We start from the raw sequence: 27857 nt of genomic DNA, 5'->3' as shown, positions 1-27857 counted from the left end.
TTGCTTCACGAGGCATTGTGACTTCTTGAACCACTCGAATCAATTCAACTCCTTAACTTTCACATATTATATTGCCAACCCCTTTGATAATTGATGCATCCTCTCCTCCTTTTTATGCTTTGATACCTACCTTATCATTCTGTGACGTCTGTCATGCTTGTCTGATACAGTGATACACAAAAATATGTTACATGTCACATGTCACATGCACTATAATTGAAATGTTTTTTTAGTGGAAAATTCACAAGGATGGCGGCATTCAAAACAACAACAACAACAACAAAGAAAATCTACTAAAAAAATCTTTTTTTTTTGGTAAGAAAATCTATTATCAATGTACTTATATCATGGTTTATTGTTATTATTATGACTTTAAACTTTATGGTAGTGTCATTGTCCAGAACAGGATTTGTAGTAATGATTTGTACCTGTGAGGGCATTGAGTCTGATGAGACCACCCTAAAGGGGCAGGACCCTTACATTGTCCACCAAAAGGTGTGCCTGAAAGTGTTTGATAATTTATTTTGTTCAACAAACAAAAAGCACCCCATTAACTTTCTTTTTTCTGGTATAAAAAAAGGGTTTAGATAAGGAGGCTTTGATGGAATATGAGAGAGAGAGAGAGAGAGAGAGAGAGAGAGAGAGAGGTGTGTGGTGTGGGCACTGGGGATCACCCTAGTAGTTAAGCTGGGCCAGTGCGATATGCCATTAAAGCCAAATTGAGGGAGGTAGATAATGAAGAATTTGCTTCAAAGAGACCAAAGGGTAAGGGGAGATAATTAATTTAAGAACAAATTACACAAAAGTATTTCAAGTATACCCTATATTTCAATTTGGTAGCTTAAATTTAAAAAGTTGCATTTCGATACCTCAATTTTAATTTCGTGACAACCACATATCTCCGTCAAGTTTTCCGTCTGAGAGATCGTTAATTGGCTACGTGGCACACTGACGTGGCTTTAAAAAATGCTACATAGACAAAAAAAATAATAAAAAAATCATTAAACTTTTAAAAATAAAATAATTGAAAAAAAACACACAAAAAAATTATGCAAGTTCACCCCAACTCGTAGCCCACCTCCCTCCCTCCCTCCCTCCCTCCCTCCCCACCATCTCCACCTTCACCTGCAAATAAAAAAACCAAACCTAGATTCCGCCCTAATCCACAACCCTCCCCTCTCTCCAGCCACCCACCCCGCCACTGAACCCACCATCGACGACAAACCCAACACACCACTGACGGAAACCCCTCACATGCAAAAAACAAAAATATCAAAAAAATCAACACAAAATCAACAGTAAACCACCACCCCACTGCTGAACCACACCCCAAAACCATTAGTCACCACCCGAGACCCACCCCAACCCATAACCACCCGAGACTGAGATCAACCCCAACATCACACACTCTCGGACCCAATCTAAGCCCATCCCCCTTGCGCCCCCAGCCACCCATCTTCCCTCCCTCAACCTCGTTTTCTCATCTTCAATGACATTGGATCTCCCAGCGTTGCACGATGGGGAAGGAGGAGAAGATGATGGACTGGGTCGATGATGACAGAGTTGTCGCAATCTTGACGGAGCTGTTGAAGTCGATGAGGAAGGAGGAGAAGATGATGTACTGGGTCGTTAGGGTCCTTGTGAGATTGGATCTTGGCAGAGGGGTGGGTGGCTGGGAGGGAGTGAAGGGTTGTGGGTTGGGGTGGTTGTGGAAGCCGGAGCTTTTCCGACGACTTCTTTGATAGGATTAGACGACGGTGAGGGGGAGCTGTGGGGCTGTTGGGGTTGCTCGGGTTGGGGGGGCTGCAAGCTGCTAAGTGGGGAAAGAGGGCGGTGTTGGATTTTTGATGAATTTTTGTTTGTTTTTTTTTATTTTTATAATTATTTCATTTTTAAAAGTTTATTGATTTTTTTTTGTCTATGAAGCATTTTTTAAAGCCACGTCAGTATGCCACATAGACGGTTAACGGTCTCAGAGACTGGAAAACTTGACGAAGGTATGTGGTTGTAACGAAATGAAAGTTGAGGAATCAAAATATAATTTTTTAAACTTGAGGTACCAAGTTAAAATAAATAATATACTTAGGATACTTTTATGTAATTTGACCTTAATTTAAAGTCCCAGCAAATTGCAGAGTTACAGTAGTACATGATTTCTTTGGTCTGAACAGTAGTACATGATAAGATTTGCAATTGTTTGTATGTAACTTTTCCTTTTTCTGGCATGTGGCCTGAAGACAGAAAGTTTAATTTCAGTGTTTCTCTGATCAGTGATTCAGTTCATCATGGATTTATGGAACACTTTTTAATTTTGTTATTTTATTTATTATCATCTCTTGGAAGAAGCCTCAATTGCTGCAATTCCCATATATTTGCTGAAAAGGATAATAATGAGCTCCACCCCTATGAATGTGCTATGTTTTAGACCACATAAACATTGGGCATAGTACTTAATTGTTTTATAGGGCAACTCAGTACTCAAAAGTCATTGATTCCTAATATTTGTAGCAATGCCAATTCCAATGCCCAAAAGACTAAACTCCATTAAATGTGTTTGACCAAAACCTGCAGGCTACATAGAGCTAGGCTAGGCTATTGGGTGTCACTTTTAGTACTTGAAGTGCACTTCAATACCAAATTAGCAATTGGGTGTCAAAGTGTGTAATGCATTGAGGTCTATTTGAAATTTTTTTGCATATTCTGATGGGTGGTGCAATTTTAGTTATGTGTTTGGATTTTCTGATTCTGCTGCAATCTGTAGGTTTTGTACTGGCTGAGGCAAAGCTGCAGTAGCTGTTTTGACTGCATTGGTGAAGAGGAAGAGAGGGTGGGGCTTAAAGCTCAGTGATCTCAGAGCCTCACAGATGCCCCTCCAGGCCCTCACTCTCTCTCCCCCGCCAGCTATTCAAACCCTAAGCGTGGCTTGATAGGATTGATTTGAACCCTTTTTGTTTTCAAGTGTGTGTGATAGGGCATTAGCTACTGTAACAGTACTGTTGTTGCTGCTGTTGGTTTTGTTGTTGTTGTCACCTTCTTCTGATTTGTCACGTGATCATTTACCATCATTTCCACAACAATATCAATGGCTCTCATTTCACTCTGCATTTTCCCACAAACAAATTGTGCAACAAGTTATATTCCTTGCCATTTAAGGCATGTGCCCTTTGTCTTCTTGCACTTAAATTTTATTATTTTACTATTTTCATCCAATTATTCTTCTTCTTTCAAGAACCAATATCTAAGAAGAAGAATTTGAATTCAAAGAGAGATCTCACCCAAGAAAAAAAAAAAAAAAGAGAGAAGGCTGAGATTTGAATGGTGAAAAAACGTTTGTTTTACTATTATATATGTCGGAAAAAAAGAATATATAGTAAGATATGCTAGGGTCATGTACAAATTTCCTTGGTTTCTCTTTTCAACATAAATTAGACTGTTTAAAAGGACATAAATAATAATTTTAAAACTGAAAATTGTATGATAATTGTAGACCACTTCTTTCTTTTTTGGTACAAGACCACTTCATTTTTCTTTGTTTCTTACTTTCACTCATTCTCTACATACACTTATTTTTCGGACATATATTGCATGTGATAATTTTTTTTTTTTTTTTTAAATAATGATTATAGGATTACACATTTTCTTTTCGTCACAATTCTAGAAATTTTTTTGCCTACAACCGTTAGACTATATTAGCTTTGAAAATAAGCTTTAGCAATCGGCTAGCTCGAGGCCTTGGAAGGACTTGGTAGACTTCCACTGGGTTGGGCTCAGATAGTGGCTCGAGCCTACCAGGCTCTGTTTTTCATAACCATATAAGAATATGGGCCAGGGTACCTCATTATGCAGATAAAATAAATTGGGCTTCTACTATTGTTTGTGTGACCCAAAGAGACCCCATGATATTAGTCATGATGGCCTAAATGGTCACTACGAAGGGAAGAGAGAACTGCAAATTAAATCACATCTCTCAAAGTTTATCTAAATTTGAATTGGACCGGATTCTCTACCCATTTGTCTACCTATTTACAGGGGTGTGCAAAAATACCAAAAAATCGAGTTTTGAACCGAATTAAACATTGGTTTGGTTTGGTTTTTTTTGTTTTTTGTTTTTGTTTTTGGATAACAAACTAAACCAAACCAATGATAAGCGATTTGGTTTTGGTTTTCAATATTGAAATTTTCAGTTTTAACCGAACCGAACCACCACTTATAATATATTCATTTTTATATATTAATTTGTTTATATATAATTTTAATACCTATTATAGAGTAAACCAAATTTCCTATTATAGTTTATATATATTTGTATATGTTTATTATAGTTTATAGTATATGTTATACTTTATAGGATTAGTCTATAATTTATAGTTTGTATATACTATACTACTAGGATATATATATACTAAAACAATTATAGTTAAAGGTATATGGTTTAGGGTATATGAGTATAATAGTATAGGTAATTGGTATAAAGTATACTAATATATAGTATATGAGTATATGCGATAAGGTATAGGGTATAGGGTATGGCTTAGGCCAGACTTGGTTTGGTTTTGGTTAATCGATATTCTTGGTTAACCAAACCAATTGGCTTGAATCAGGCTTGGTTTGGTTTTGGTTCTCAAATTGGCTATTTCAAAAATATTGGTTTAGTTACGGTTATATTTTTGTAATTCGGTGGTTCAGTTTTTCAAACTATGCACACTCCTACCAATTTCCCTACCATGTTTTTAATGTTCCAAATTACCCATAATCTTGGCCAAATTACCTAGACTTGTGTTTGAATCTATGTTATCATAATCACTATATTCTAAATGATATAATATATGAGTGTTTGTTCTTCATTTGACAAAAATAATTTTCAATTTTTTTTATCAGAATATCGATATTTTTCATCATTTCAATTTAGAAAAATAGTGTAGTTTCCACTTTTACAAATTGATCCCAATTCCGCCGATAATTTAGATTTTACAACTTGGGTTTTAGGCCTTCCAATTGAGATGGGCTTGTTCCGGCAACATGTCGATTCCAATCCTTAAAAGGAGCTAAACAAAACCTTGCACTGCATTCAGAAGTATGACAAGCACACCAAGTCCTAAATCCCAAAACTTAACATTTTTATTTTATTTTTTTGAATACTAATAAATTTTGAAAATTTAAGATGTTTTTAAGAAGCTGAAATCTTTGGATGCATCACTAGACACTAGCAATAACAGAATTAATGATTGGGAAAGTAGTATTAGGCCATAAACCAAAATCGATCAATTCAAACAAAAAATTACAAGGAAGAAAAATAAAAAACAGAAAGGAATGTAAGCAGGGATTAAGTAACAGAATGCTTATGATTGAAGAGTCAAAAAGCAAGCTGTGTCGCAAGACCTGTTTTGGAAATCCATTTGGCCCATGAATTACGAAATGCCCAGCCACAGCAAAACAAAAAATTTATTGATTTAAGTCTGGGCATCAGATACCAATGGGCTTCAATAGATAACAATGAAATTTATGAACACATGAATTTTTAAAAATCAGAAGAACAAAAAAAAAGAGCAAGGCTTTATGTTTTGGTGCAAGTGAGATCAGATGGTAGTGCATGTAATTTGGTTTTAATCATCACACAAATTTGATTTTCAGGATGATTCAATGGATAAGTATCATCACACCTCCTTGCTTTTGCATATACAGAAGAAACTAAGAGAAAAAAAAAAAAAGATGGGAAATTGGTAGAAATTATTTTTAAGAGAGGAATCAGAAAGAGAGTCAATCACCACCAAGCATCAATTAGATGCTAGTAAGACTGGGGCGACAAAGCTTCTCATCATTTTCCTCCTAATGGCTAAAACACTAATTATTATAAAAGAACACAAACATAAACACAGTCGCAGACACAAACACAAAAGAGAACATGGAGAATAGGGTGAGCAAGACAGTGTCTTTTATAGGCTGATATTAGGGTTTGGTTTTCTGTTTTTCTTTCTTCTGGTCTGGGTCTAAAATCCAGGACGGCCCAATATTTAAGGCCCAAGCAAGTTTTAAGATGGGCTCTGACTAAAGTGTCTTCTGTCGGCCCATTTTTAACCATTCTAGTAAGAAAAAAAATATATGTTAATGGCAGATCATGCTAAAGTAACACTAGAGTTACAAAATTTGTTTATTTAAATTTACTCACCAAATGATGTGTCTGAACACGTTAATGAAACATATGTTAGTATATCTTTCTTTTTGTCAATGAAACAATGACACATTATTTGGTTATTTGGTCAACAAAATTTGATAAACAAATTTAGTGTGAAGTAATATTCATTAATTATCAATCCATATGCCTAGAAGTTAATTGTTAGGGATAGATTGATAGATACAACAGTTTTTGAGTGGAAGTAACTTCCCCATCAGATAACTTGTTTAAGTATTCAAAAAGTGGAAAAATGCTCAAGTGGACCACCTTGCTCACATTATGATGAACAACACACACTGTTTAAAATTCAAGCACATAGCCAATCTACCCAAACTGGCTTGAAAGGTAGGAAGAATCAAAGAACACAAGCAATAATTATTACTTTTTGAAACTAAGATACAACAAATGAAGAAAACAGATCTCATCTCTTAATCAAGATCAAAATATAGGGGACGGTGCCAACTTTAGCAAGCTTCCATTGTTATCTACCCAAACAACCACCATTCAACCCATTGAAACCCAAACAGCTACCCACTAATGCTCAATGTCCATAGCCACAGCCCACCATCCAAATAATCTCCTTCACTGTGCCACGATTCTGAATTCAAGCTCTACTTTCAGGTAATGTGTGTGTTCCAAATGACAAAGCATCCTTGTGGCTTTTCAGACTCCTCATATTCCGCCCAAGATGGCAAAATTCTTATTCAAGTGCCGACAAGGCAACACTCTAAGGTTGTCCCGTGCAGTCCCAATCTATGCTTGATCTTTTCTGGAGATAACTTGAACTAAAACGAAACCATACAACAGTTAATACTTCAGATAATGAGATATAGATTACGAATGAATACATTGCTTTCTTTAGAAGTCCAAGGGCCTACAAAACAATAACAAAAACTAACTTATACTCAATTACATCAGTTCTTCAGTTCTTTTTCCATCATGAGACCACCTTTTGTATTTTTAATCTATATATGATTAAGCACAGAGAATAACAAAAGGTCTCACCATTTTATCATCTAAGAAGAGAAAACGAAAGTTGTATTCTCTTGGAGCCAATCAACTTGAACATCATTAAAGACTCAACTGCCTCAGTTACATGCACTCATGCATGCATGCATGTACAACTGAATCCAGCATTACATTGTTTTAGTTTGAGCGTCCAGGCAGTCAATGTAATATTTATCACTGTTCATCCATTCCAACGATTATCTATAACTTATTGATGATTGTTAGCATGCAACACAAATATTTGTGCAAAATTCTAAGTTAATATTTTATAGTTGTCTTTTCCATAAGAAAGAAGAAATGTCTAGTACCTTCAAGACACAACTATGTTACTGTATCCCTGAATGTTCTGTGGCTGTCTTATCTGCAAATTAGAGCTAGATTTTTCAGCCACAATCATAAGTAGAGCAATGATGCAAATGTTGAAGCATAAAAATGTTTACCAATACATACACATGCCATTAGACCTTCCTATTCTAGTTTCATGCAAATTTCACCACACACACACACCAGAGTTCTGCAAATTAATTTTAGACACTCATCCAAAAAACAAGTTATGTACTTAAACAGCAAGTTAGACCCATGTTATGTAAAGCCAAAACATTAATTGCTTAAGCATATTGAAAGTCTCAAACTACTCCCAGTGGGAGCTTTATTAGGTACATGTACATGTCTATGACTCTATGGCACACAAATTAGGTATACAGATCAAAATTTCGAAGTGAGAAATCCTGAATGTAACTTTTCTATTCTTACACAATACTGACATGGATTATAACTATATAAGTATATAGCTAGCAGAAAATAGCATATTAATATTGATCACCATTTGCCAAAGACAAATTGAGAAAATCACAGATTTGTATGACCTATGTCTCTTTTGTTCTTTTTGATAAGTCACTTGTATGACCTGTGTCAGAATTTATTAGCTTCAAAATGTTTCAAAGTTCGGGTCCACATAAATTTTAGATACTCTGGAAGTTGTACTAATAGAAATGTGAACCTCAAATCAAATCAATCAACTTGTCTAATTAAGTTCTTAATCTAACTATCTAACCACATCTGTCCACACCCTTAACTTGATCACACAAGTCCCTCTTTCTACTTTTCTTCCATTACAACTCAATTATCCCAAGCAGACACATAGACGACAAGTTTTAAAAAGGGACAAATTTTTGTACCATAAAAGATGGCCTCCCAACGAATATCTGATATTTTGACTTTGAGTATTATCGCCTCTCTATATTATGACATAAATACAGTCTGCCCCTACTTAAAAGTTGTAGAAGCAGGACTGCTAAGGCCCTGATAAGAATGAAAGAATATCTGATAATAGCGACTCAGATTGTACTGAGAAAATGTAGAAATTTTGGACTCAATGTATGAAATAGTAGCAAATACATAATAACAAATCCTTAGGTTCCCAGTATAAGGGAAAAGAACAACAACACTTTTGTGTGCCTAAATTTAGAGGGTAAGTGCTGAAAGCTCAAGCAAGGACTTGAAACTCTTAATAAAACCAAATTGTTAACTTTAAGCATTACTAGAAGATGAAGATTTATAGCAATACCATGTTGATGGTGATGTTGGACCCCCACAGATAGCATGCGGTCTATATTATCAAGACGGCGCTGTACGGACTTGAGAACTGAATTCAGAGACGAAACTCTCTTCCTAACCACAGAAATCTTGGCCGCGTGCTGCATTATGAATGGCAAGGGCGCATCTTCTAATAGCTTATCAAGTTCTGTCCACAATGTTTCAATGTTCAGCTCAAAATAATTGCAAAAAAAAAAAAAAAAACAAGAAGATGAAGTTACCGCGGGTTAGGCGATCGAGCGCTTGAGTGAGGTGGTCTTGGCTTGTGAGGGTTTGCTGAGCTTTGGAATCGAAGTCTTTAATGACATTGCCCAGCGTCGAAGATAGTGCCTTTGCCAAAGCCTCCGATTCTAATAATCTCTTGTCATTCTCGTTCGAATTCACATTCACACTCACACTCTTCTCCTCCGATGACTCGCAGGCGCTTTCCATTTTTATCAGACTCACTCAGATTGATTCAGCTCTCGAGTACTAATTTCTTCACCCTCACTTTCCTACGTTTTCTCGCCAACCAAACAGAGAAACGGGTATTGATTGTTTTGGTTATCGGGCTTCTCTAGTTGGGCCTCGGGACACTTTCGCGCGAGCCCACTTAACCGCAATGGGGCCGCTCGGGCTGCCCGACCCGGCCCGGCCCATGTCTATATATATAAATAATGCAAGCCGCGCACAATTTTAGGGTTCCGAAGTTTGCATTCTGGTGACATCGGCCGTCGTTATCGAAGATGAGAGCCAAGGTAAAATTCTTATCTGGTTCTTCAATTCCCTTTCCCATCTTTGCGTCTGAGCTTTGAATGTTAAATCTTTTGGATGATACCATTAAACTGATTTGTTGTTTTTAACACTGTTTCAGTGGAAGAAGAAGCGCATGAGGAGGCTGAAGAGGAAGCGCCGAAAGATGAGACAGAGATCAAAGTAGGCTGGCACTTTTGCTCCTTCATCTGCATCAACTTGTGCCAATGTGCCATGGCATGTACTATGTCAAGTTTTGTACACTGGAGGATTCTACTATGTATTTTGGTTTTTCCTAGTTTTGGATTAAAACTCTGTTTCTGTTAAATGTTTTTTTTTTTGGTCAAGTTTACTTTGCATCTAATTGCATAATTTAAAGTCTTTTGCGTGTTTAAAACTGAATGGCTTACTTGTTGTGGCTCTACTTGTGGGATGTGTTTATGCAATTATATGAATAAAAAGTTGATTAGGTTGAGCAAATGCAGACATAATTTTTTAATTTGAATAAAAAGTTGAGCAAAAATGAGTAGATGAATTTTCGAGTTGGGTTGTAGAAATATTGTCCGGTTTTTGCTCAATCCTTAAACCTGCGCAATTCATTCAAGATATCATAAGTTGGGCAATCTAAGAAAATCCCAAGAATCAGTGGCCAAAACAAAGAAAAAGAAACTCCCAAGAATCTGATAAACTAATTTGGACAATACCTTTTATGACTTCCTCAAGTTCTTCAGGTAAAGTGAACAACCCTCCCAAACAAAAATGTTTTAACAAGGATGAGTTCTTGATAAGTTGTTCAATTCTTCCATGGCCCTGTAGTCTTAATGCTTCATCTAGCATTCCTACTGTGCACAACGCTCTCAAGTCTCAAACAAGAATGAATCTTAACATCTCTACTACACGCATTTTTGTCCCGAAGATATATGCATTCTGTTCTAAGTTCTAACTTTTATTGTTATAATACTTGGTCAGTTCCTAAAAGCACTGTTAATGATTACTCAAGTTCTCTACTAACAAGGAAACAAGTTTTGAGAATCAAAATCACCTAAATGATATTCAATATATTTACATCTGCAGTCAGTCCGAATAATAGAAACCAAGTACACAATCTCCAGAGCTATTTACACTTCAAAAGCAATCATGGTGATTTTTGAAGCTAGCAATAAAATGAGGAAAAATTTGAGAACCAATTTCTGAGTTTTTTTTCTCCTCCAAATGATAATAACAATTTTAGTTTGAACAAGTAACCAGGAATATAGTGTTAAAAATGGCGTTTATATCAGCTTTAAGGAAGAAGCTGAACCACCAAATATCTAATCAGTTGTTAGACTAACTTTACAAAACAAATTTGAAGAATTCAAGTTCGCTACAAAGTTACAGTCTTTTTCTTCTTTTTTTTTCTTGGTTCATACAAAGGTACAGTCTTTCACTAACAAAATAATTAACTTGAAGAAGATAAAGAAATAGTATAGAGCAAAACTTCTGGTGCTTGAACTTGTTCCATGCCCAGTTCCAAACTCTGCAAATATCAGTATTCATAAGGAGTGCTTTTTCTTTCATTCGCCCAATGATGATCTACAAAACACATGATTGAACAGCACTCTGGAACTGATTTGCTAAAGCTTCTTGGTCATAGAAATCACTTGTTCACTAATCTTGTTTGTTTTGCTTTCCTTTATAGTATTTCTTTTTGTTTTCCCCCATATTTCTATACTGGTAAATCCTCAAGGTCATACTGCATAACAAGTCTTTCCACTGTATTTGGACTCATAACCTGTCTCCGGTGCAACTCTTTCAAAACTTTGGCTGCCAGCTCCATTTCTCCTTCATGCGCAAGCCCTTCTACAAAAATGGTATAGGTCATTTCATTAGGCATACGCCCTTTCTCGATCATCATCTCAAAAACCTGGAAGGACAAATCTGTTCTTCGGGACTTGCAAAACCCAAGTATAAGGGCATTGAAATTGTCGGTATCAGGCCTAAGGTTATTTTCTTCCATTACCTTGAAAATCTCCATGGCTTCATCTAGCATACCCTCCAAACACAACCCTCTGATCAAAGATGAATATGTATAAGAATCTGGAGTGAAACCATACTTGGTCATTTCATACAAAATCTGAAATGCTGGATATGTGTTCCCTTTCCTACACATGCTTGTAATCACGTTTTTGTAGAACTCATTTGTGGAGAACTTTTGCTTATTACCGAGGCTTTGAATTATAGAGTATGCCTCTTGCACCATCCCTTGCTCACAGAGCACAGCAAGGGCATTGTATGTTCCCTCATTAGGATTACATCGTCGAAAAATCATTTGGTCTAGACACTTAACCACAAGATCCACTTTCCCCTTTTTGCAGAGATGAGCAATTATCGGATTGTAGCTGGCAGCAGTGGGCTTGAACCGACCTCTCACCATTTCATCCAAAACTTCAAGAGCATGCTCAGTTCTACCATGAAGGGCAAGTGAACTAATTAAGATATTATATGTAACTATGGAGGGGGACCGATCCTCACCAACCATCTCAGCCAGAAGTGCATTTGCCTCTTCCCACCTACCCTCATAACACAAGCTCCTCAGTACAATGTTATAACTTACAACATTCGGATGGAACCCCATCGAAGGCAAATTCCTAAAGAACTGCATTGCCTCATCAATCCTACCTTCCTTGCACAAGCCAGTTAGCAAAACATTGTAACTAACCAAATTTGGCTTTCCACCTTTAGAAATTATCTCTTCCAGGAGCTTCATGGCTTCATTGACCCCTCTTTCCTTATAAGCAGCTTCAAGCAAGAAAGAGTAAGTATATACATTTGGGACCAGCCCCTTCTGTATTAGTCTATCCAAAAGTTGCAAGCTCTGATTCAAGTTTCCGCGCACACAAAGCCCTCTAACAAGCGAATTATAGGTAATAGTATTGGTTGGGTAGCCATATTCCTCCATTTTTTCAACCAACTGCATTGCATATCCAATATTGCCTCTTTTACACAAATAATTCACCAAGAAAGTATAAGAAGCTGCATCAGGTATAATGCCTGAAGCAACCATCATTTCGATCACTCTGACAGCTTTTCTCATCTTATTTGCCTTGCAGAGGTCATATAAGAGCTGGGTTGCTTGAACCACATCAGGCTTTTGGCCCTTCCCTACCATAGACTCTAAGTGCAGAAAGGCATCAATTAGTCTGAGTTCCCTACTTCTTCTGTCATTCTTGGCAGACCTCCAGTTGGGCAAGGTGAAAACTGTGTCTTTTGGAGAAATGGTGATCTGGGTAGATGCCAATACTCTAGAAAATCCCTTGTTCAGGGTCAGGGAATGGATTTGCCGAATGTGGGAAAAGAACCCACAACCCTTTCTAGTACTTTCTGGTGATGGGTGTGCAATAGGAGACACAGAATTTACAAGAATTGCCATGGACAGAGCTAAATAGTTTTGCTACTGAGGCTTAATCAAATATACTGCTCAAAACTTGAGATTATTAAAACAAGTCTCCAATCAGAGACATGTTTCTAACATGAAGCAATCAAGAAACTAAGAGATAAAAAAAGAAAGGGACAGAAAAGAATCAACATACACTGGATATCACTTGTTGGGTTTTGTTGGTTTCAAGAATGGTTGGCTGGTCCATTTGCTCTCCCACAGCTAAAGAAAGACGGAAACAGTTCCTGTTTTTCCTGTTTCTAATTCGGTAATTGGTGTATATAAATTTTCATTTGTTAATATTTTGCAACTCCATTTGGCCTTTCTCCACCCTCCACTGTCATCACTCCAGTCCCGTCCACTACCATGTTTTGTTATCCAAGACGTTGAGGCGTTGCTTATGTCCACGCGCATTTGACCAGCTTGGGTAACACTCTCTCTTAATTGAATGGGCTTGGGCCGCTTGGCTTACTTGATCCAGAGCTTATTGGGCTGAAGGATTTTAATTTTGTTGAAATAAATTCAACTAGAATTCTTGTATGAGTGGGGCTATACAGACCACTCTTAACTGTTAAGTTGACTATCTTAACATATTTTTTCTAACTTTTTTCCTATTTTACTCTTTATTGCAAAAACATGATAAAATCACTCAGATCCATTCGGCGGTCATCTACCGAAACATCCACCAATGTTCGGCAGATAAGTGTCGAATAAATACAAATATTTTGACAGATAACTGTCGAATGCTTTTTTCATTTCTGTTCGGTAGTTATCCACCGAATAATCCACCAATGTTCAGCAGATAACTGTCGAATAACCATAAATATTTCGATAGATAACTGTCGAATAACCCGACAAACAAAATTAAAATTTTTTGTTTTAAGGGTAAAGTTGAAATTTTAAAATAGGGTGGTCGAAATAGCATTTTTCTTCTTGTATCCACAAGCAGGATGTTATTATGTGATCCGTATGAAATCTCATTCGAGTAATATATAAACGACCAATACTATATGCCAATCTGATGTCTATATGTATACATTGGTTTGGCATATAAAATTATCGTATTGCTGGTATAGAATTGCCTGTATAAAATTTTAAATGGATCATATATGAATGACCATGTGTGGATGCAAGAATTACACCTCTACAACAACCCAAAATGTGACCAAAATTAAAAGCAGCGAACAAGATGATAATCTAGAGAATAACCCAAGAAAGCCAACCATCAGCTACACAATTTTTGAGTTCCTTTGTACAATCCATATGCAATCAAAATCAAGAAAACAATACTATATATTTTTTTGGCCAATAAGAAAACAATACTATAATTCTATAATAATTTATAAAATACTATATCAAGAAATAGAAAAGGTACACAAAAGAATCATTTTCTTCAATAAGTACTTGTTAAATAGGTTTGTCTCGTCAAAATTAGGATATTTGTGTTCAACACTAATAGTCTAATTCGATCAATTTATTAGTCAACTAGTATATCATGTCATTAAAAATTCTATCAATCAAGCAACAATGAACAATCTAACCATCATTCAATACCCTGAATTCTAAAAATCACCAAAAATCTCGACAAGAACAATCCCCATCACTGAAATGGTGAAACCTCAAGGAGTCTCTGACTATAATCTGCACACCAACAATCTTGGCCATAAACTTGATGGCATTATGGCAGTCACCACATATCCTCAAATTCTTAAACACCCGAATTGTTGATTGCCCATTCAAATTCAGTATCCCAAAAGCAACAGCAAGCTTCTCACTGTGGTTGCAAAGACTCCCCACTTTCTCCTCTTGATCCACGTCTTGCAGAACAAAATCAGTGTTGGGCACATACCCTGCAATTCTCATCTTCTCACCCATATCATCCAAAAACTTGTATATCTCTTCACTATGTTCATTGCTCCTATCACCAGCAACAAAAGAGTAGACTCTATTTCTCAGCTGAACCCAAGAACACCCTGGTGTTTTTGTGATTCCTCTGTCTCTCATCAACTTCCTAGTCTCTGAAGCTTCTTCCCATCGTTTGGCAGTGACCAAAATGTTGGACAACAGCACATAGTTACCAGGGTTATCTGGTTCAATCTCAAACAGCCTGTTGGCTGCAAGTTTTGCCAACTCCACGTTTTTATGCACTCTACAAGCACCAAGCAATGCTCCCCAAGCACCAGCAGTAGGTTCCATTGGCATTCTCTGTATGAACTGATATGCCTCTTCTAGGCGACTGGCACGGCTAAGCACATCAACCATGCATGAGTAGTGATCTGCATCAGGTTCTACTGAGTAATCCCTCCTCATTGAATCGAAAACCATGATGCCTTCGTCAACCAGCTGTGAATGGCTACAACCACACAAAACACCAGTGAAAGTAACAGAATTGGGCTTCACCCCGGAGTCCAACATTTTTCTGAATAACAACAAGGCTTCTTCTCCATTCCCATGCATTGAGTTTCCAATGATCATTGTATTCCAAGCAACTGTATCCTTCCTCGGCATCATATGGAAGACTCTCCGCGAAAGTTCCAACTCACCACATTTTGCATACATGAAAACCAGAGCTGTTGTGGTTGCCAAATCCTCCATCAAACAATTCCTAAAGATGTAACTATGAACCTCTTTGCCTGCCCTCAAGCTCTCCAAATCTTTGCAAGCTGGTAACAAACTGGTAACTGTTATCTGATTGGGCTTAAATCCCGACTCTTGCATTTGCCCAAGCATCTTCAACGCCTGCTCGGTTTGCCCATTATTCAGGCACCCCCCAATAACAGCATTCCATGAAGCACCATCCAATCTGACACCTTCCTTTCTCATCCGAAGAAACAGATCAATACCCTTTTGGCATTCTCCGTTAAAGAAATAAGCTGTTAAAAGTGCATTCCAGGACACAACATCTCGTTGAGACATCATGTCAAACACCAGTTGAGCTTGCTTGATGCTTAGGCAACTAGCATAGATGTTCACAAGCGCGCTGCTGACAAATACATTCTCTGCCATTGCATGTTTTACCACATACCCATGAATCTCTCTTCCCGAATTCAAATCTTTCAATTCCGAGCAAGCGGGTAGGATAGAAGACACGGTCACCGCATTGGGTCTCACTCCATTCAACCCCATCTCGCGGAAAGCCACCAAACCTTGTCTGGGTAGCCCACAGTTGACATAAGAAGAACACAGAGAGGTCCACGAAACCACATCTTTCACAGGCATGTCATCAAATACCTGTCTTGCCGCATCAACATGTTTACATTTCCCAAACATATCAACCAAAGCATTGCCCAAAGCGATATCGGAACGAAACCCCAATCGAATTGCTTCGTCATGGAATTCTTCAGCATTTCTACGATCACCCAGAGCGGCACAAGCCTTAGCAACCGAGAGAAGTAGAAGATTATCGGGAACAATGTTGCGAGCTCTCAGTGAAGTGTAAAGCTTTATGGACTCCTTGAAGAACCCAAGTCGCGTGTGGGCTGAAATGAGCACGGTCCATACACGTAGGTCTGGATCGGGAATTTGATCGAACAGGTGACGGGCACGTTGTAAATCGCCGGAATTACAGTAAACTTTCAGGAACCTTAGGGTCAGGTGAGGTGGGAGATTGGTGGGTATCTTTGAAAGCATGTCGAAGTTTACTAGTGTCTTATTGAAAGGCTCAATTTCTTTGTGCCACGACAGGTAAAAATGGTAACATGACTGTTTTGCTATTACCACTCTGCGTCAGTTTGGTAGCTCATAGAGGCCTCAAATGAATTAAATTGTGTCTCACTATATTTACTATTACCACTCATGCGTAGGGGCAGTTCTAGCACAGTTGAATTTCAGTTGAGCTTGAGCTGAGTTAATGCTTGACACTAGCTAACTGCTAAGCTCATCATCGTCTTTTTCGTAAGATCGAGCTTGAGAATTTGTGATATAGTTCTAATTGATAATTACAATATGCATAAACCCTTGGGGTACATGTTAGCCCAAGTGGTAAGCATAGGTAGGGTAATGAATTATGATTAAGTTGAGTCGAGTTTGATTCCCTCCAATGTAACAAAAAACAAAATACTATATGCATGGCAAAATCCAGCTTTCATGGAAATATTACTATTTCCAAAGCTGAAATTGTTGTGGCCCAGAGCAAGTATGCGTGTGAGGGTTGTACTTAATACTTATACTCTGGCATGTAAAATTGTGTTCTACAAATAATGTTTCCAAAGCTTTCATTCGTGAACCAAAATCCATTTTTGATTTGGTCAATATGTTTACAGGAAGACATACATAGGATTTTCTGAAACACAAGTGAAGCTTCATAGCAGCTGGGAGAGGATAAAAACTTGCATGGGACGGTGTATATGCCTCTCCTACTCCTGGGAGAGGTCTTTGTCATATGAGTTCCCTTGAAAATTCTCGAAGGCTTTTTGGCAGCCCACTTTTGTTGTTCTGGTAAATTTATCAGCCTGTCAATTTCATTTAGTCTTCCTCTTGTGAACAACATGTCTATTAGTTTATGAATTTATGAGTTTATTTCAATGAAAAGATTTTTAAACCAAGGTGTCATGTCATTCAAGAAACCCAAGTCTGAAAATAGATTTAATAGCCCTGAAAGAAAAGACACTTGAAAGAGACATATAAAAAGAAGCATATTAATAGTTGACAAATGATCATCAGTAGGTAAACCAGTGACTAAACATATTGCGTCTTAAATTTCTATTTCATTGGCAATCTAGAGTACTGTCTGGTAGAAGCATCCTCTGAAAGAAAATTGGTAAAACGCATGCCGTACTCCTCTATAATTTTCACATTAGTATGAAGAATATATGCAAATAAAAGTACATCTACAGGTAAAGATGAAAATAAAAAAGGTAGGGCCTTATCATGGTTACTTTTAAATAGTATTTATAGAGACTAAGCCAAGCTAATAGACCAATCAAAAGCTTAAGATTTTCCATTTTTACTTCCTCCAACTCCTCTGCATATATTATGTATTACTTTCTTTCAATAAGACAGACTATAAGGCTACGTTTGGCACGCTGGACTGTGTTGGATTGGACTATTCTTATGGATTATGCTGGATAGTGTTGGACTGGAGTAAGCTGGACTAATGTTATCCTGTGTTTGGTGTTGTGTCGGACTATGAAGTTGGATAAACTAAATAACATTATCCTGTGTTTGGTGTATGGTCGGACTAAGTTATAATTATATTAATTTATAAATAAATAAAATATATTAATTATCAAAATAAATTTTATTAATTTTAATGCCTAAAAATATAAATTTATTTATGTATTTTATTAAAAAAATATGCTTTTATAACAAAAGTCTCACTCCCAAGACACTACCATTTCAGATAACAAATTGTAATTGATAACAAATAAGAAGGCAAAGCAAATAGAAAAACTCACTCCCAACCTCCCAGGCCGTCACTCTCACTCCCTCCCTCATTTATCTCTATTTCCCTCTCCCCAACGCCATCCTTCATCTCCTTCTTATCTCACTCAAGCAAAAAACCAAAACCATCATCTCTTTCTTCTTTCTGTCTCTCTCTCTCTCTCAATCTCTCTTTCTCTCCGCGCCATCTTCTCCTCCTATGTCTGCTGATGATGGCGTTTCAAAATCGGAGAAGTCGACGACCTCCGCTGTCGACCATTCTTTTTCGGCGACGTCGTGAGTCCCCGTTGGTACCAGCTTCTTCCTCTCATCGAGCTGGACCCAAAGGTGGCTTTTGATCATTCATCGGACCACCACAATTGCCGAATCGAAGCTCCAAAGCCACGACCTCCCTCTGCCGATCTCCGGCGACTCCGACGGCGGATGGCGACGATCTTCAATGGGCTTTTATCCTCTCTTTCTGCTCTTTCCATTGGTGTAAATGCATGTGGTCAATTGTGCTCAAATCAAAAAGCCCCAAATTGCAGGAACCAATTTTGGTATTCTGATTTGCAGGAACCAGTTAATCAACAAATCAATTGCCTCTGTTTTGGTCTTTCTGAGTTGCAGGAACAAGTTCTTAGATAGCGAGGTTCCTTTAGCGTTAATCCGGTTCTTAGATAGCGAGGTGTTTTCATCCCTCGCTATTTACCAACCCGGTGTTTTAGAAGAAGCGGTGCTAGATAGTCTCATTTAAAATAATACCGGGCCTTACCAAACGTGGGTTTACTGTGTTATTTAACACAATCCTAGCTAGCACCGGCTAGCACGGTGAAACAAACGTAGCCTAAGAGATATACATTCTGATCAGAAATCAGAATATCAATGCAAGCCTTGAGAATCCTTTTTGTGTGCTCGCTCTTATTCTCCTTCTTTACAATTTCAACTACAAATACATTAAACACAATCACTTCAAGTCAATATATTAGAGATGGTGAAAGTACTCTAGTTTCAGCAGGTGGAAGCTTTGAACTAGGATTCTTTACCCCTGGTAAATTAAAAGGCCGATACTTGGGAATATGGTACACTATTTCTACTGAGACAATTGTATGGGTAGCCAACAGAGAAACACCACTTGAAGATTTTTCAGGGGTTTTAAAGGTCACTGATCAAGGAGTTCTAGTCCTTCTCAATAGCTCAAACAGCATCATATGGTCATCCAATTCATCAAGAACTGCTGAGAATCCAGTATCACAACTCTTGGATTCGGGAAATCTTGTTGTTAAAGATGGAAATGAACCTAACCCTGATAACTTCTTGTGGCAGAGTTTTGATTATCCTTGTGACACACTCCTACCAGAAATGAAGCTTGGTTGGAACTTAGTTACTGGTTTAGAAAGGTATATATCGTCTTGGAAGAGTGCAGAAGAAGATCCTGCTCAAGGAGAGTTTTCACTACGGTTGGATCCTCATGGTTTCCCACAGATTTTTGTAATGAACGGAGCAAAGATACAGACTAGAGCAGGGTCATGGAACGGCCTTGAATTAACAGGATATGTAAGACGGCCAAACCCAATATCTGAGTTTGAATTTGTGTTGAGTAGGGATGAGGTCTATTATGAGTACATACTCCTGAACAGGTTGATGTTCTCGAGATATGTATTGAACCCATATGGCATTGCACAGTGGTTCACATGGAATAACCACACACGTAGTTGGGAACTTTTCTTTACAACCCAAGCAGATCAGTGTGAAAAATATGCCTTGTGTGGTCCATATGCTAGCTGCAACGTCAGTAACAATCCCCAATGTGCATGCTTGAAAGGATTCGTACCAAAATCTCCAAAAGATTGGAATTCAGGATATTGGTCTGATGGGTGTGTTCGAAAGACTCCGTTAGCTTGCAGCAATAGAGATGGCTTCTTTACGTACAGTAGAGTTAAATTTCCAGACACTTCTTCTTCCTGGTATGATAAGAGCTTGAACCTCAAGGAATGCAAGGGATTATGTTTGGGAAACTGCTCATGTACGGCATATGCAAATTTAGATGTCAGGGAGGGCGGAAGTGGCTGCTTGCTTTGGTTTGGAATCCTCACTGACATAAGAGCATTCACCTCTGATGCTCAAGACATCTATGTACGAATCGCTGCTTCAGAACTAGGTAGCTTTTACAATTTTATCTTATCTTCTTTTTGTTTTTCTTTCCAATAGTGGATAACATTATCACAATATTTTCTGAATTTAAGGGAAAATGAGTTTTTCTTCTATTTTTTTGTCTTTTTGTTTTTTCTTTTGGAGGTGGGGTTGAGGGGGCAGCAGTTAGGAGCAGTGTGGTAAAAATTAATGAGTTTTCCTAGATCTAGGCTCATAAGCAAGCAGAACTTTGTGTTCTTGTAGCCACAAGTAATACCATGAAAACCAGAAGTGGAGGTTGGTTCTGCAGTTGGACATGATGCTTAATTGGCAGTTATGCAAAGTATGGCCAGAATAAGTTAGTTTAGAGTCATAATTAACTGCAATATGAGAAATTGCTCCAAATCACATGCAAAGTTTATTTTACTTGTGATCTTTCAGATAATATTGAGAAAAGGAGCAAGTTCAAAAAGGAAAAGCAAGCTGCAATTTTAATCAGCTCCGCAGTTTTTCTCATGGGAATGCTAATTGTTGGATTGGTCTTGTATATAAGGAAGAAGAAATTCAGAAATCAAGGTAAATTTCTCAGACACAATACATGTTTGCAAGATTCTGGCACAAAAGTCTAAATCAAGGTATTTTGACTATGAAAAATGGATAAATAAGGTGGTCAATATTTAATTTCAATAGTGCAGCTGTCCACAGCTAGTTATTCATGCTGAAGAGACCTCCTACTATTTCAGGAGTCAAAAGACAGGATTACCTTGAAGAAGACAGGGAAGACATGGAGTTACCACTATTTGACTTGACAACAGTAGCTAATGCCACTAATGACTTTTCAAGCAGAAACAAGGTGGGAGAGGGTGGTTTTGGAACTGTGTACAAGGTAACATAAATTGGTGCAATTAAAATGAGCTATTTTGTGATTCAAAATTTATGACTTTTCTGAATGAATATCCATAGGGTACATTGATAGGAGGGCAAGAAATTGCAGCAAAGAGGCTTTCAAAGAATTCTGGACAAGGGATGAGAGAGTTCAAAAATGAAGTTATACTGATAGCCAAACTTCAGCATCGCAATCTTGTAAATCTTCTGGGTTGTTGCACTCAAGAAGATGAAAAAATCTTAATATATGAATTCATGCCCAACAGAAGCTTGAACTTCTTTATTTTCGGTATGATCCTCTCCAAATTCAACCACATGGCCTTTAATTCATAGCATCCTTCTTTTTTAAAATTATTCTACTAGGATTGAATGTGGCATTTAACTAATTAACATGCTAAAAAATTGTTTAGACGACGAAAGAAAAAAATTGCTAGACTGGCCCAAGTGCTTCCACATTATTGACGGAATTGCTCGAGGGGTTCTTTATCTTCACCAAGACTCTAGATTAAGGATTATCCATAGAGATCTGAAAGCTAGCAATATATTGCTAGATAACGATATGAACCCAAAGATTTCAGACTTTGGCCTGGCAAAAACATTTGGCAGTGATCAAAGTCATGCCAATACAAATAGAGTTGTTGGAACGTAGTAAGTATATATTATTAGACTTGTTTTATGGTTTATGTTTTACATTGTGCTGTTTTTGGAATTCCTTCTCACTGCAATTTTGTTACGCAGTGGTTATATGCCTCCTGAATATGCAGTAGATGGAATTTTCTCAACGAAATCTGATGTATTTAGCTTCGGAGTTGTACTGCTAGAGATATTGAGTAGAAGGAGGAACAGGGGATTTTGCCATCCAGATCATCACCTTAACCTTCTTGGACATGTAAGTATAAAGAATGAGATATACTGTTTTACTTTGAAGAAACTAGTGAATTAGACGGTGCAAACCAAGCAACCTCCTGCAATGGCATGACATATAACACTATAGAGAGTATGTAACATTGCTCTGTTTGTTATTTACATAGAGGGATACAGACATGGATCCATCCTACTAACATATATGTTTCAATTTTTTAAGGCATGGACACTATGGAACCAAAATAAACCACTGGAACTGATTGATAAGGCGTTATTTGACTCCTGCACCAAATCCGAAGTGTTAAGGTGTCTTCATGTGGGTCTGTTGTGTGTGCAACGAGTACCAGAAGACAGACCAAGCATGTCATCTGTGGTTATAATGTTGAGCAGTGAGATTATGTTGCCTCTACCAAAGCAGCCTGGTTTTTACACTGAACGGAGTCTCCCCGAATCACCATCAAGGATGCGTGACCCCTGTTCAGCGAATAATTTCAGCATTACGTTGCTAGAGGCTCGGTAGATCCTCATTCTGGTGCTTGTTAATGCTTTTGTCTACCATCACAAAGATGTGTTTGTCAGGTTGACTTGAACCTTGTAGGCTTAGATGGGACACAATGACTTGAGATTACTCATAAACATTTCTTTAATTATAAGTTTGGAGAAGTTCCTACAGTACAGCAAACAGAAAAGAAAGGATTTGGGATTCTTGGGTTATGGAAGAAAATTTAATGGCAATAGGCTTTGCCATTTAGTTTACCTGGCTCTGTTCTAATCACCCAGGGATAGTGGTAACAAACAACCAGAAAATTTGTGAATTGAAAAATAATGTGAGAGATTTAATCCATTTAGGTAATTTTATGTTTGTTTTGTTGAATTCATATTGGAGTTCTATTGCTTGATCGGTTTTCACTTTTCTATTGTTCCCTTAAAGTGAACAATGATGAGAAAATAAAACAACTTCTATTAAAGGTCTAATCTATGCTGAGTTCTGACTGCTGTCATTTTAGCTCTCAAAATGTGGGATTGAAAACATACCAAGCTGCCATCAAAGATACTAGCCTCCCATATTCTTTTAAATTTTTATTATTAACCTTGTAAGTTATATAATCAAAGTCTTCATTAAATTTGTGAATTGAAACTAAAGTTAGCACGGACCATGCATGTAGGTCTGGTTCGGGAGTTTGATTGAACAAGCATGTTGTAAATCGCCGGAATTACAATAAACATTCAGGAACCAAAGACTCAGGTGAGATGGGAGGTTGGTAGGTGTCTTTGAAAGCATGTCATTATTGATGAGCCAGTTTGCTAGCTCACATAGGCCTCAAATGAAATTAAATTGTTTCTCACTGTATTTACCATTACCACTCTGTGTACCGCAGTTCTAGCACAGTTGAAGTTCAATTTAAGTTCATTATTAAGTGGTGAATCCGATTTGCACAGCCAAAACAAGCTTTCATGGAAATATTTTTTCCAAAGCTGAAATTATTATGGTTTGGCCAGAGCAAGTATGCATATGAGGGCTGTACTTATACACAGGAGGATTGTAAAATGCTCTGGCAAGTAACAATTTCTGCTCTAGAATTAATGTTTCTGAGGCTTTCATTCTTCAATAAAAGTCAAATTTTGATTTGAAAATCTAGTCATTTATCTTGACAATCACGAGCATGACTGATCCTTTGTCCACACAATATTTGACATGATGGTGATCTTTGACTCTTTCAGGTTGAAAAGGTCAATATTGTGCATGAGTGAAGCTTCATTGCAGCTGGGAGAGAGGTATTTTTCATGAGTTTCTTTGAAAATTCTGAAAGGCTTCCATGCAATCCACCTCTGGTGTTTTTGTCAATTTCATTGAGTCTTTCCTTGTGTGAACATGTCTAATGGACTCATTGAGGGTCCAGTGTCGGCAGTTGTACTTGTCCCTCTCACAATTTGGTCCACTTCCCAACTTTCTCTAATGAACTATACTGTCTGTCTATAGTCCATGAAAGAAACAAGTTTTCAAACCCAAGTGTCAGGTCATTCAAGAAGCCCAAGTCAACAAAAGTACAAAACACTTTTAAGTTTTAATAGCCTTGAAAGAAAAGACATTTGAAAGGGAACTAAACGCCAAAACTGACATATAGAGGCATATTTTAGATTTATAGTTGCCAATTTAAACCAGAGTAACTATATTTCTTAGTTTTACTCTTTAGTTCTCCCAAGTTCTCTGCAAAAGTTATGTCTTACTTTCACAGGATAAAGATATACAGTCTCAGAAAATCAATGCAAATCTTGAGAACACTTTTTGTTTGCTCTTTCAATTTCTCCTTCCTAAGAACCTCAACGACCAATACATTAGACAATATTACTCCAAGTCAATATATTAGAGATGGTGAAACTCTAGTTTCAGCAGGTGGAAGCTTTGAACTGGGATTCTTTAGCCCTGGTCAGTCAAAAGGCCGATACTTGGGAATATATATGGTACACTCTGTCAATGAGACAGTTGTATGGGTAGCTAACAGAGAAACGCCACTTATTGATTCTTCAGGAGTTTTAAAGGTCACTAATCAAGGAGTTCTAGTACTTCTTCTCAATAGCTCAAACAGCATTGTCTGGTCATCCAATTCAACAAGAACTGCAGTAAATCCAGTATCACAACTCTTGGATTCGGGAAATCTTGTTGTGAAAGATGGAACCAACCTCTATAACTTCTTGTGGCAGAGTTTTGATTATCCTTGTGACACATATCTACCAGAAATGAAGATTGGTTGGAACTTTGTTACTGGTTTGGATCGGTATACCTCGTCTTGGAAGAGCACAGAAGATCCTGCTCCAGGAGATTTTTCACTGCGGATGAATCCTCGCGGTCTCCCACAGATTGTTGTCATGAAGGGAGGTAAGATACAGGCTAGAGGAGGGTCATTGAACGGTCTTCGGTTAACAGGATATCCAAGACAACCAAACCCAATACCTGAGTATGAATTTTTGTTGAATAAGGATGAGGTCTATTATGAGTACAGACTCCTAAACAGGTCATTGTTGTCGATATATACATTGAACCCATTAGGCATTGCACAACGGTTCACATGGGTGGACCAAACACACAGTTGGGAACTTTCCTCTACATTCCAAGCAGATCAGTGTGAAAATTATGCCTTGTGTGGTGCATTTACAAGTTGCAATATCAATAACTCTCCCTTATGTGCATGCTTGAAGGGATTTGTACCAAAATCTCCAAAAGATTGGAATTCAGGATATTGGTCTGATGGGTGTGTTCGAAAGACTCCATTGGCTTGCAGCTATGGAGATGGTTTCCTAAAGCAAACTAGGGTTAAATTGCCAGACACATCTTCTTCACAGTTTGACAAGAGCCTGAGCCTCAAGGAATGCAAGGGATTGTGTTTGGAAAACTGCTCATGTACGGCATATGCAAATTTAGATATCAGGGAAGGAGGAAGTGGCTGCTTGCTTTGGTTTGGTAACCTCACTGACATAAGAGAATTCGCTCCTAGTAGTGGTCAAGATATCTATATACGGATGGCAGCTTCAGAACTAGGTAGCTTTTAAACTTTTATTTGCAGTTATGCAAAGTATGGCTGAAATAAGTTATGTTAGAATCACAATTAACTGCAATATGAGAAATTGCTCTCCAACTCACATATAAATTTTATTTTGTGTGATCTTTCAGATCAAATTAAGAAAAAGAGCAAATTCAACAAGAAAAAGCAAGTTGGAATCCTAATCAGCTCTGCAGTTTTTCTGGTGGGAATGCTAATAGTTGGATTGATCTTGTACAAACGGAAGAAGAAACTCGGAAATCAAGGTTAATTTCTCAACAGTATGAAAAATAGATTGGATAAGGTGTTAGTATTTAATCATGATAGTGTAGCTGTTCACATCTTGTTTTCCTTGCAGAAGTCAGAAGAAAGGATTACTTTGGAGAAGACAGGGAAGACATGGAGTTACCACTATTTGACTTGACCAAAATAGCTAATGCCACTAATGACTTTTCAAGCAGCAACAAGCTGGGAGAAGGTGGTTTTGGACCCGTCTACAAGGTAACAATGTAACATAAACTTATGCAACTAAATTGAGTTATTTTGTGATGAAAAGTTCTATGCATTTTTCTGACTGATTATACATAGGGTACTTTGATAGGAGGGAAAGAATTTGCGGTAAAGAGGCTTTCAAAGAATTCTGGACAAGGAATGATAGAGTACAAAAATGAAGTTATACTCATAGCCAAACTTCAGCATCGCAATCTTGTAAAGCTTCTAGGCTGTTGCTTTCAAGAAGATGAGAAAATGTTAATATATGAATTCATGCCCAACGGAAGTTTGGACTACTTTATTTTTGGTATGATCTTCTTCAAAGCCAACCACATAAGTAATATCATTCTCCTTTTTGAACTAATCCTACTAGGATTCAATATGGCATTGAACTAAGTAATCTGCTTAAAAATTGTTCAGACCAGGAAAGAAAAAAATTGCTCGACTGGCCTAAGTGCTTCCACATTATTGACGGAATTGCTCGAGGGCTTCTTTATCTTCACCAAGACTCTAGATTAAGGATTATCCATAGAGATCTGAAAGCTAGCAATATTTTGCTTGATCATATTATTATCCCAAAGATTTCAGACTTCGGCCTGGCTAAAATATTTAGCGGTGATCAAAGTCAGGCCAATACAAATAGAGTGGTCGGAACATAGTAAGTATATATGCTTTAATGCTTAGAATTGCTTTATGGTTTTACATTTTACATTGTGGGGTTTTGAAATTCTTTCTCACTGCAATTTTATTTTGCAGTGGTTATATGTCTCCTGAATATGCAGTAGATGGAATTTACTCAACGAAATCTGATGTATTTAGCTTTGGAGTTATACTGCTAGAGATACTGAGTAGGAAGAAGAACAGGGGATTTTGTCATCCGGATCACCACCTTAACCTTCTTGGACATGTAAGTATTTTTCCCTCAGCCCTTTATACAACTCCTCCAATGAAATGCCGTGTAACAGTATAGAGGGTGTGTAATGCTTCATTTGTTATTTACATAGAAGGATAGAGATATGGAACCCTTCCTACTAACATATTTTTCAATTTGTTTAAGGCATGGATACTCTGGATCCAAAATAAACCACTGGAACTGATTGATGAGACATTAAGTGACTCGTGCACCATATCCGAAGTGTTAAGGTGTCTTCATGTGGGTCTGTTATGTGTGCAACGAGTACCTGAAGATAGACCAACCATGTCATCTGTGGTTCTAATGTTGAGCAGTGAAATTACATTGCCTCCACCAAAGGAGCCTGGCTTTTACACCGAACGAAGTCTCCTTGAATCACCATCAAGGATGCATGACTCTTGTTCAGAAAATAATTTCACCATTACATTGTTGGCTCGGTACTTCATCGATCATTCTGGTGCATGTTAAACTGTTAATGCCTCCTCTACCATCACAAAACGTGTTTGGCAGGTTGACTTGAAGCCTGTAGGCTTATCTGGGAAAGAATGAATTGAGAGTATTCCTTTTGGTTATTTTTTTAAGAATATGTTAAATAGTAACTTTTTTATTATTAAATAGTAACTTAGTAAGCTATATAATCAAGGATTTCAATAGATTTATAAATTGAAATTAAGTTCTCATAAATGTAATAGATGTTAAAAATGAAGAGGAAGATCTGACTTTTTTTTTTGGCCAAAGAGGAAGATC

At 37.5% G+C, this 27857-nt stretch overlaps 4 protein-coding genes, 1 long non-coding RNA gene, 2 other non-coding genes and 1 pseudogene across 12 annotated transcripts; 3 read left to right on the top strand and 5 right to left on the bottom strand.

The window, feature by feature from the left end:
* Positions 1–5570: 5570 nt before the first annotated feature.
* LOC147297756 (small nucleolar RNA Z195/SNORD33/SNORD32 family) lies at positions 5571–5665 on the bottom strand. Its single transcript, XR_015120103.1, has one exon. It is a non-coding gene; the product is annotated as a small nucleolar RNA Z195/SNORD33/SNORD32 family (small nucleolar RNA).
* Positions 5666–5742: 77 nt separating this feature from the next.
* Positions 5743–5823, bottom strand: LOC147297755 (small nucleolar RNA U31b). Its single transcript, XR_015120106.1, has one exon. It is a non-coding gene; the product is annotated as a small nucleolar RNA U31b (small nucleolar RNA).
* Positions 5824–6525: 702 nt separating this feature from the next.
* On the bottom strand, positions 6526–9208 carry LOC147297754 (SNARE-associated protein-like protein). Of its 2 annotated transcripts, XM_086228654.1 has the most exons (4): positions 8998–9208; positions 8748–8924; positions 7489–7541; positions 6526–6957 (listed from the first exon to the last, which is right to left on the bottom strand). In XM_086228654.1, exons 1-3 carry the CDS (start codon positions 9206–9208, stop codon positions 7507–7509), a joined length of 423 nt encoding a protein of 140 aa, XP_086084780.1. In that variant the 3' UTR covers positions 6526–6957; positions 7489–7506. The 2 variants fall into 2 exon arrangements, with proteins under 2 accessions (XP_086084780.1, XP_086084783.1); XM_086228657.1 differs by lacking the exon at positions 7489–7541.
* Positions 9209–9377: 169 nt separating this feature from the next.
* On the top strand, positions 9378–9988 carry LOC147297753 (uncharacterized). The gene is made up of 2 exons (XR_015119817.1): positions 9378–9513; positions 9630–9988. It is a non-coding gene; the product is annotated as an uncharacterized LOC147297753 (long non-coding RNA).
* Positions 9989–10531: 543 nt separating this feature from the next.
* LOC147297752 (Pentatricopeptide repeat (PPR) superfamily protein) lies at positions 10532–13287 on the bottom strand. The gene is made up of 2 exons (XM_086253206.1): positions 13078–13287; positions 10532–12971 (listed from the first exon to the last, which is right to left on the bottom strand). Exon 2 carries the CDS (start codon positions 12915–12917, stop codon positions 11214–11216), a length of 1704 nt encoding a protein of 567 aa, XP_086109332.1. The 5' UTR covers positions 12918–12971; positions 13078–13287; the 3' UTR covers positions 10532–11213.
* A 1154-nt stretch (positions 13288–14441) lies between these two features.
* On the bottom strand, positions 14442–16837 carry LOC147297751 (pentatricopeptide repeat-containing protein At1g20230 pseudogene; annotated as a pseudogene).
* A 1497-nt stretch (positions 16838–18334) lies between these two features.
* LOC147297750 (G-type lectin S-receptor-like serine/threonine-protein kinase At4g27290) lies at positions 18335–24374 on the top strand. 2 transcript variants are annotated; one of them, XR_015120592.1, is made up of 9 exons: positions 18335–20445; positions 20859–20993; positions 21161–21303; positions 21381–21591; positions 21713–21950; positions 22041–22191; positions 22387–22682; positions 23333–23412; positions 23889–24374. XR_015120592.1 is itself a non-coding variant. In XM_086233523.1 (7 exons), the coding sequence occupies exons 1-7, from the start codon at positions 19170–19172 to the stop codon at positions 22684–22686; spliced, it is 2454 nt and encodes an 817-aa protein (XP_086089649.1). In that variant the 5' UTR covers positions 18335–19169; the 3' UTR covers positions 22687–23167. The 2 variants fall into 2 exon arrangements, 1 of the variants encoding a protein (XP_086089649.1); XM_086233523.1 differs by lacking the exons at positions 23333–23412; positions 23889–24374 and having other exon boundaries at positions 22387–23167.
* Positions 23364–27839, top strand: LOC147297749 (G-type lectin S-receptor-like serine/threonine-protein kinase At4g27290). 4 transcript variants are annotated; one of them, XM_086233503.1, is made up of 9 exons: positions 23364–23722; positions 23889–23942; positions 24562–25704; positions 25837–25971; positions 26064–26206; positions 26294–26504; positions 26618–26855; positions 26954–27104; positions 27255–27839. In XM_086233503.1, the coding sequence occupies exons 3-9, from the start codon at positions 24627–24629 to the stop codon at positions 27576–27578; spliced, it is 2280 nt and encodes a 759-aa protein (XP_086089629.1). In that variant the 5' UTR covers positions 23364–23722; positions 23889–23942; positions 24562–24626; the 3' UTR covers positions 27579–27839. The 4 variants fall into 4 exon arrangements, with proteins under 4 accessions (XP_086089629.1, XP_086089620.1, XP_086089614.1 ...); XM_086233494.1 differs by having other exon boundaries at positions 24404–25704; positions 26067–26206; XM_086233488.1 differs by having other exon boundaries at positions 24404–25704.
* The last annotated feature ends 18 nt before the right edge of the window (positions 27840–27857 follow it).

This window comes from Dryas octopetala, chromosome 1, assembly GCF_963921425.1.
Source record: "Dryas octopetala chromosome 1, drDryOcto1.1, whole genome shotgun sequence".
Taxonomy (NCBI): Eukaryota; Viridiplantae; Streptophyta; class Magnoliopsida; order Rosales; family Rosaceae; genus Dryas; species Dryas octopetala.
Note: the sequence above shows the minus strand (reverse complement) of the source record. Positions and strands in the feature narration are given on the sequence as shown.

Bases quoted from the DNA above. Each gene is read 5' to 3' on its own strand.
- LOC147297749 (XM_086233488.1), top strand. From the start codon at position 23,622: ATGGAAATATTTTTTCCAAAGCTGAAATTATTATGGTTTGGCCAGAGC. The intron at 25,705-25,836 runs GTAGCTTTTAAA...GTGATCTTTCAG, and splicing joins GATGGCAGCTTCAGAACTAG to ATCAAATTAAGAAAAAGAGC. The intron at 26,207-26,293 runs GTAACAATGTAA...GATTATACATAG, and splicing joins GTTTTGGACCCGTCTACAAG to GGTACTTTGATAGGAGGGAA.
- LOC147297754 (XM_086228654.1), bottom strand. From the start codon at position 9,208: ATGGAAAGCGCCTGCGAGTCATCGGAGGAGAAGAGTGTGAGTGTGAAT. The intron at 8,925-8,997 runs GTAACTTCATCT...CATTGTGGACAG, and splicing joins GCTCGATCGCCTAACCCGCG to AACTTGATAAGCTATTAGAA. The intron at 7,542-8,747 runs GTATTGCTATAA...TCTAATTTGCAG, and splicing joins CCAACATCACCATCAACATG to ATAAGACAGCCACAGAACAT.
- LOC147297752 (XM_086253206.1), bottom strand. From the start codon at position 12,917: ATGGCAATTCTTGTAAATTCTGTGTCTCCTATTGCACACCCATCACCA.
- LOC147297750 (XM_086233523.1), top strand. From the start codon at position 19,170: ATGCAAGCCTTGAGAATCCTTTTTGTGTGCTCGCTCTTATTCTCCTTC. The intron at 20,446-20,858 runs GTAGCTTTTACA...GTGATCTTTCAG, and splicing joins AATCGCTGCTTCAGAACTAG to ATAATATTGAGAAAAGGAGC. The intron at 21,592-21,712 runs GTATGATCCTCT...AAAATTGTTTAG, and splicing joins CTTGAACTTCTTTATTTTCG to ACGACGAAAGAAAAAAATTG.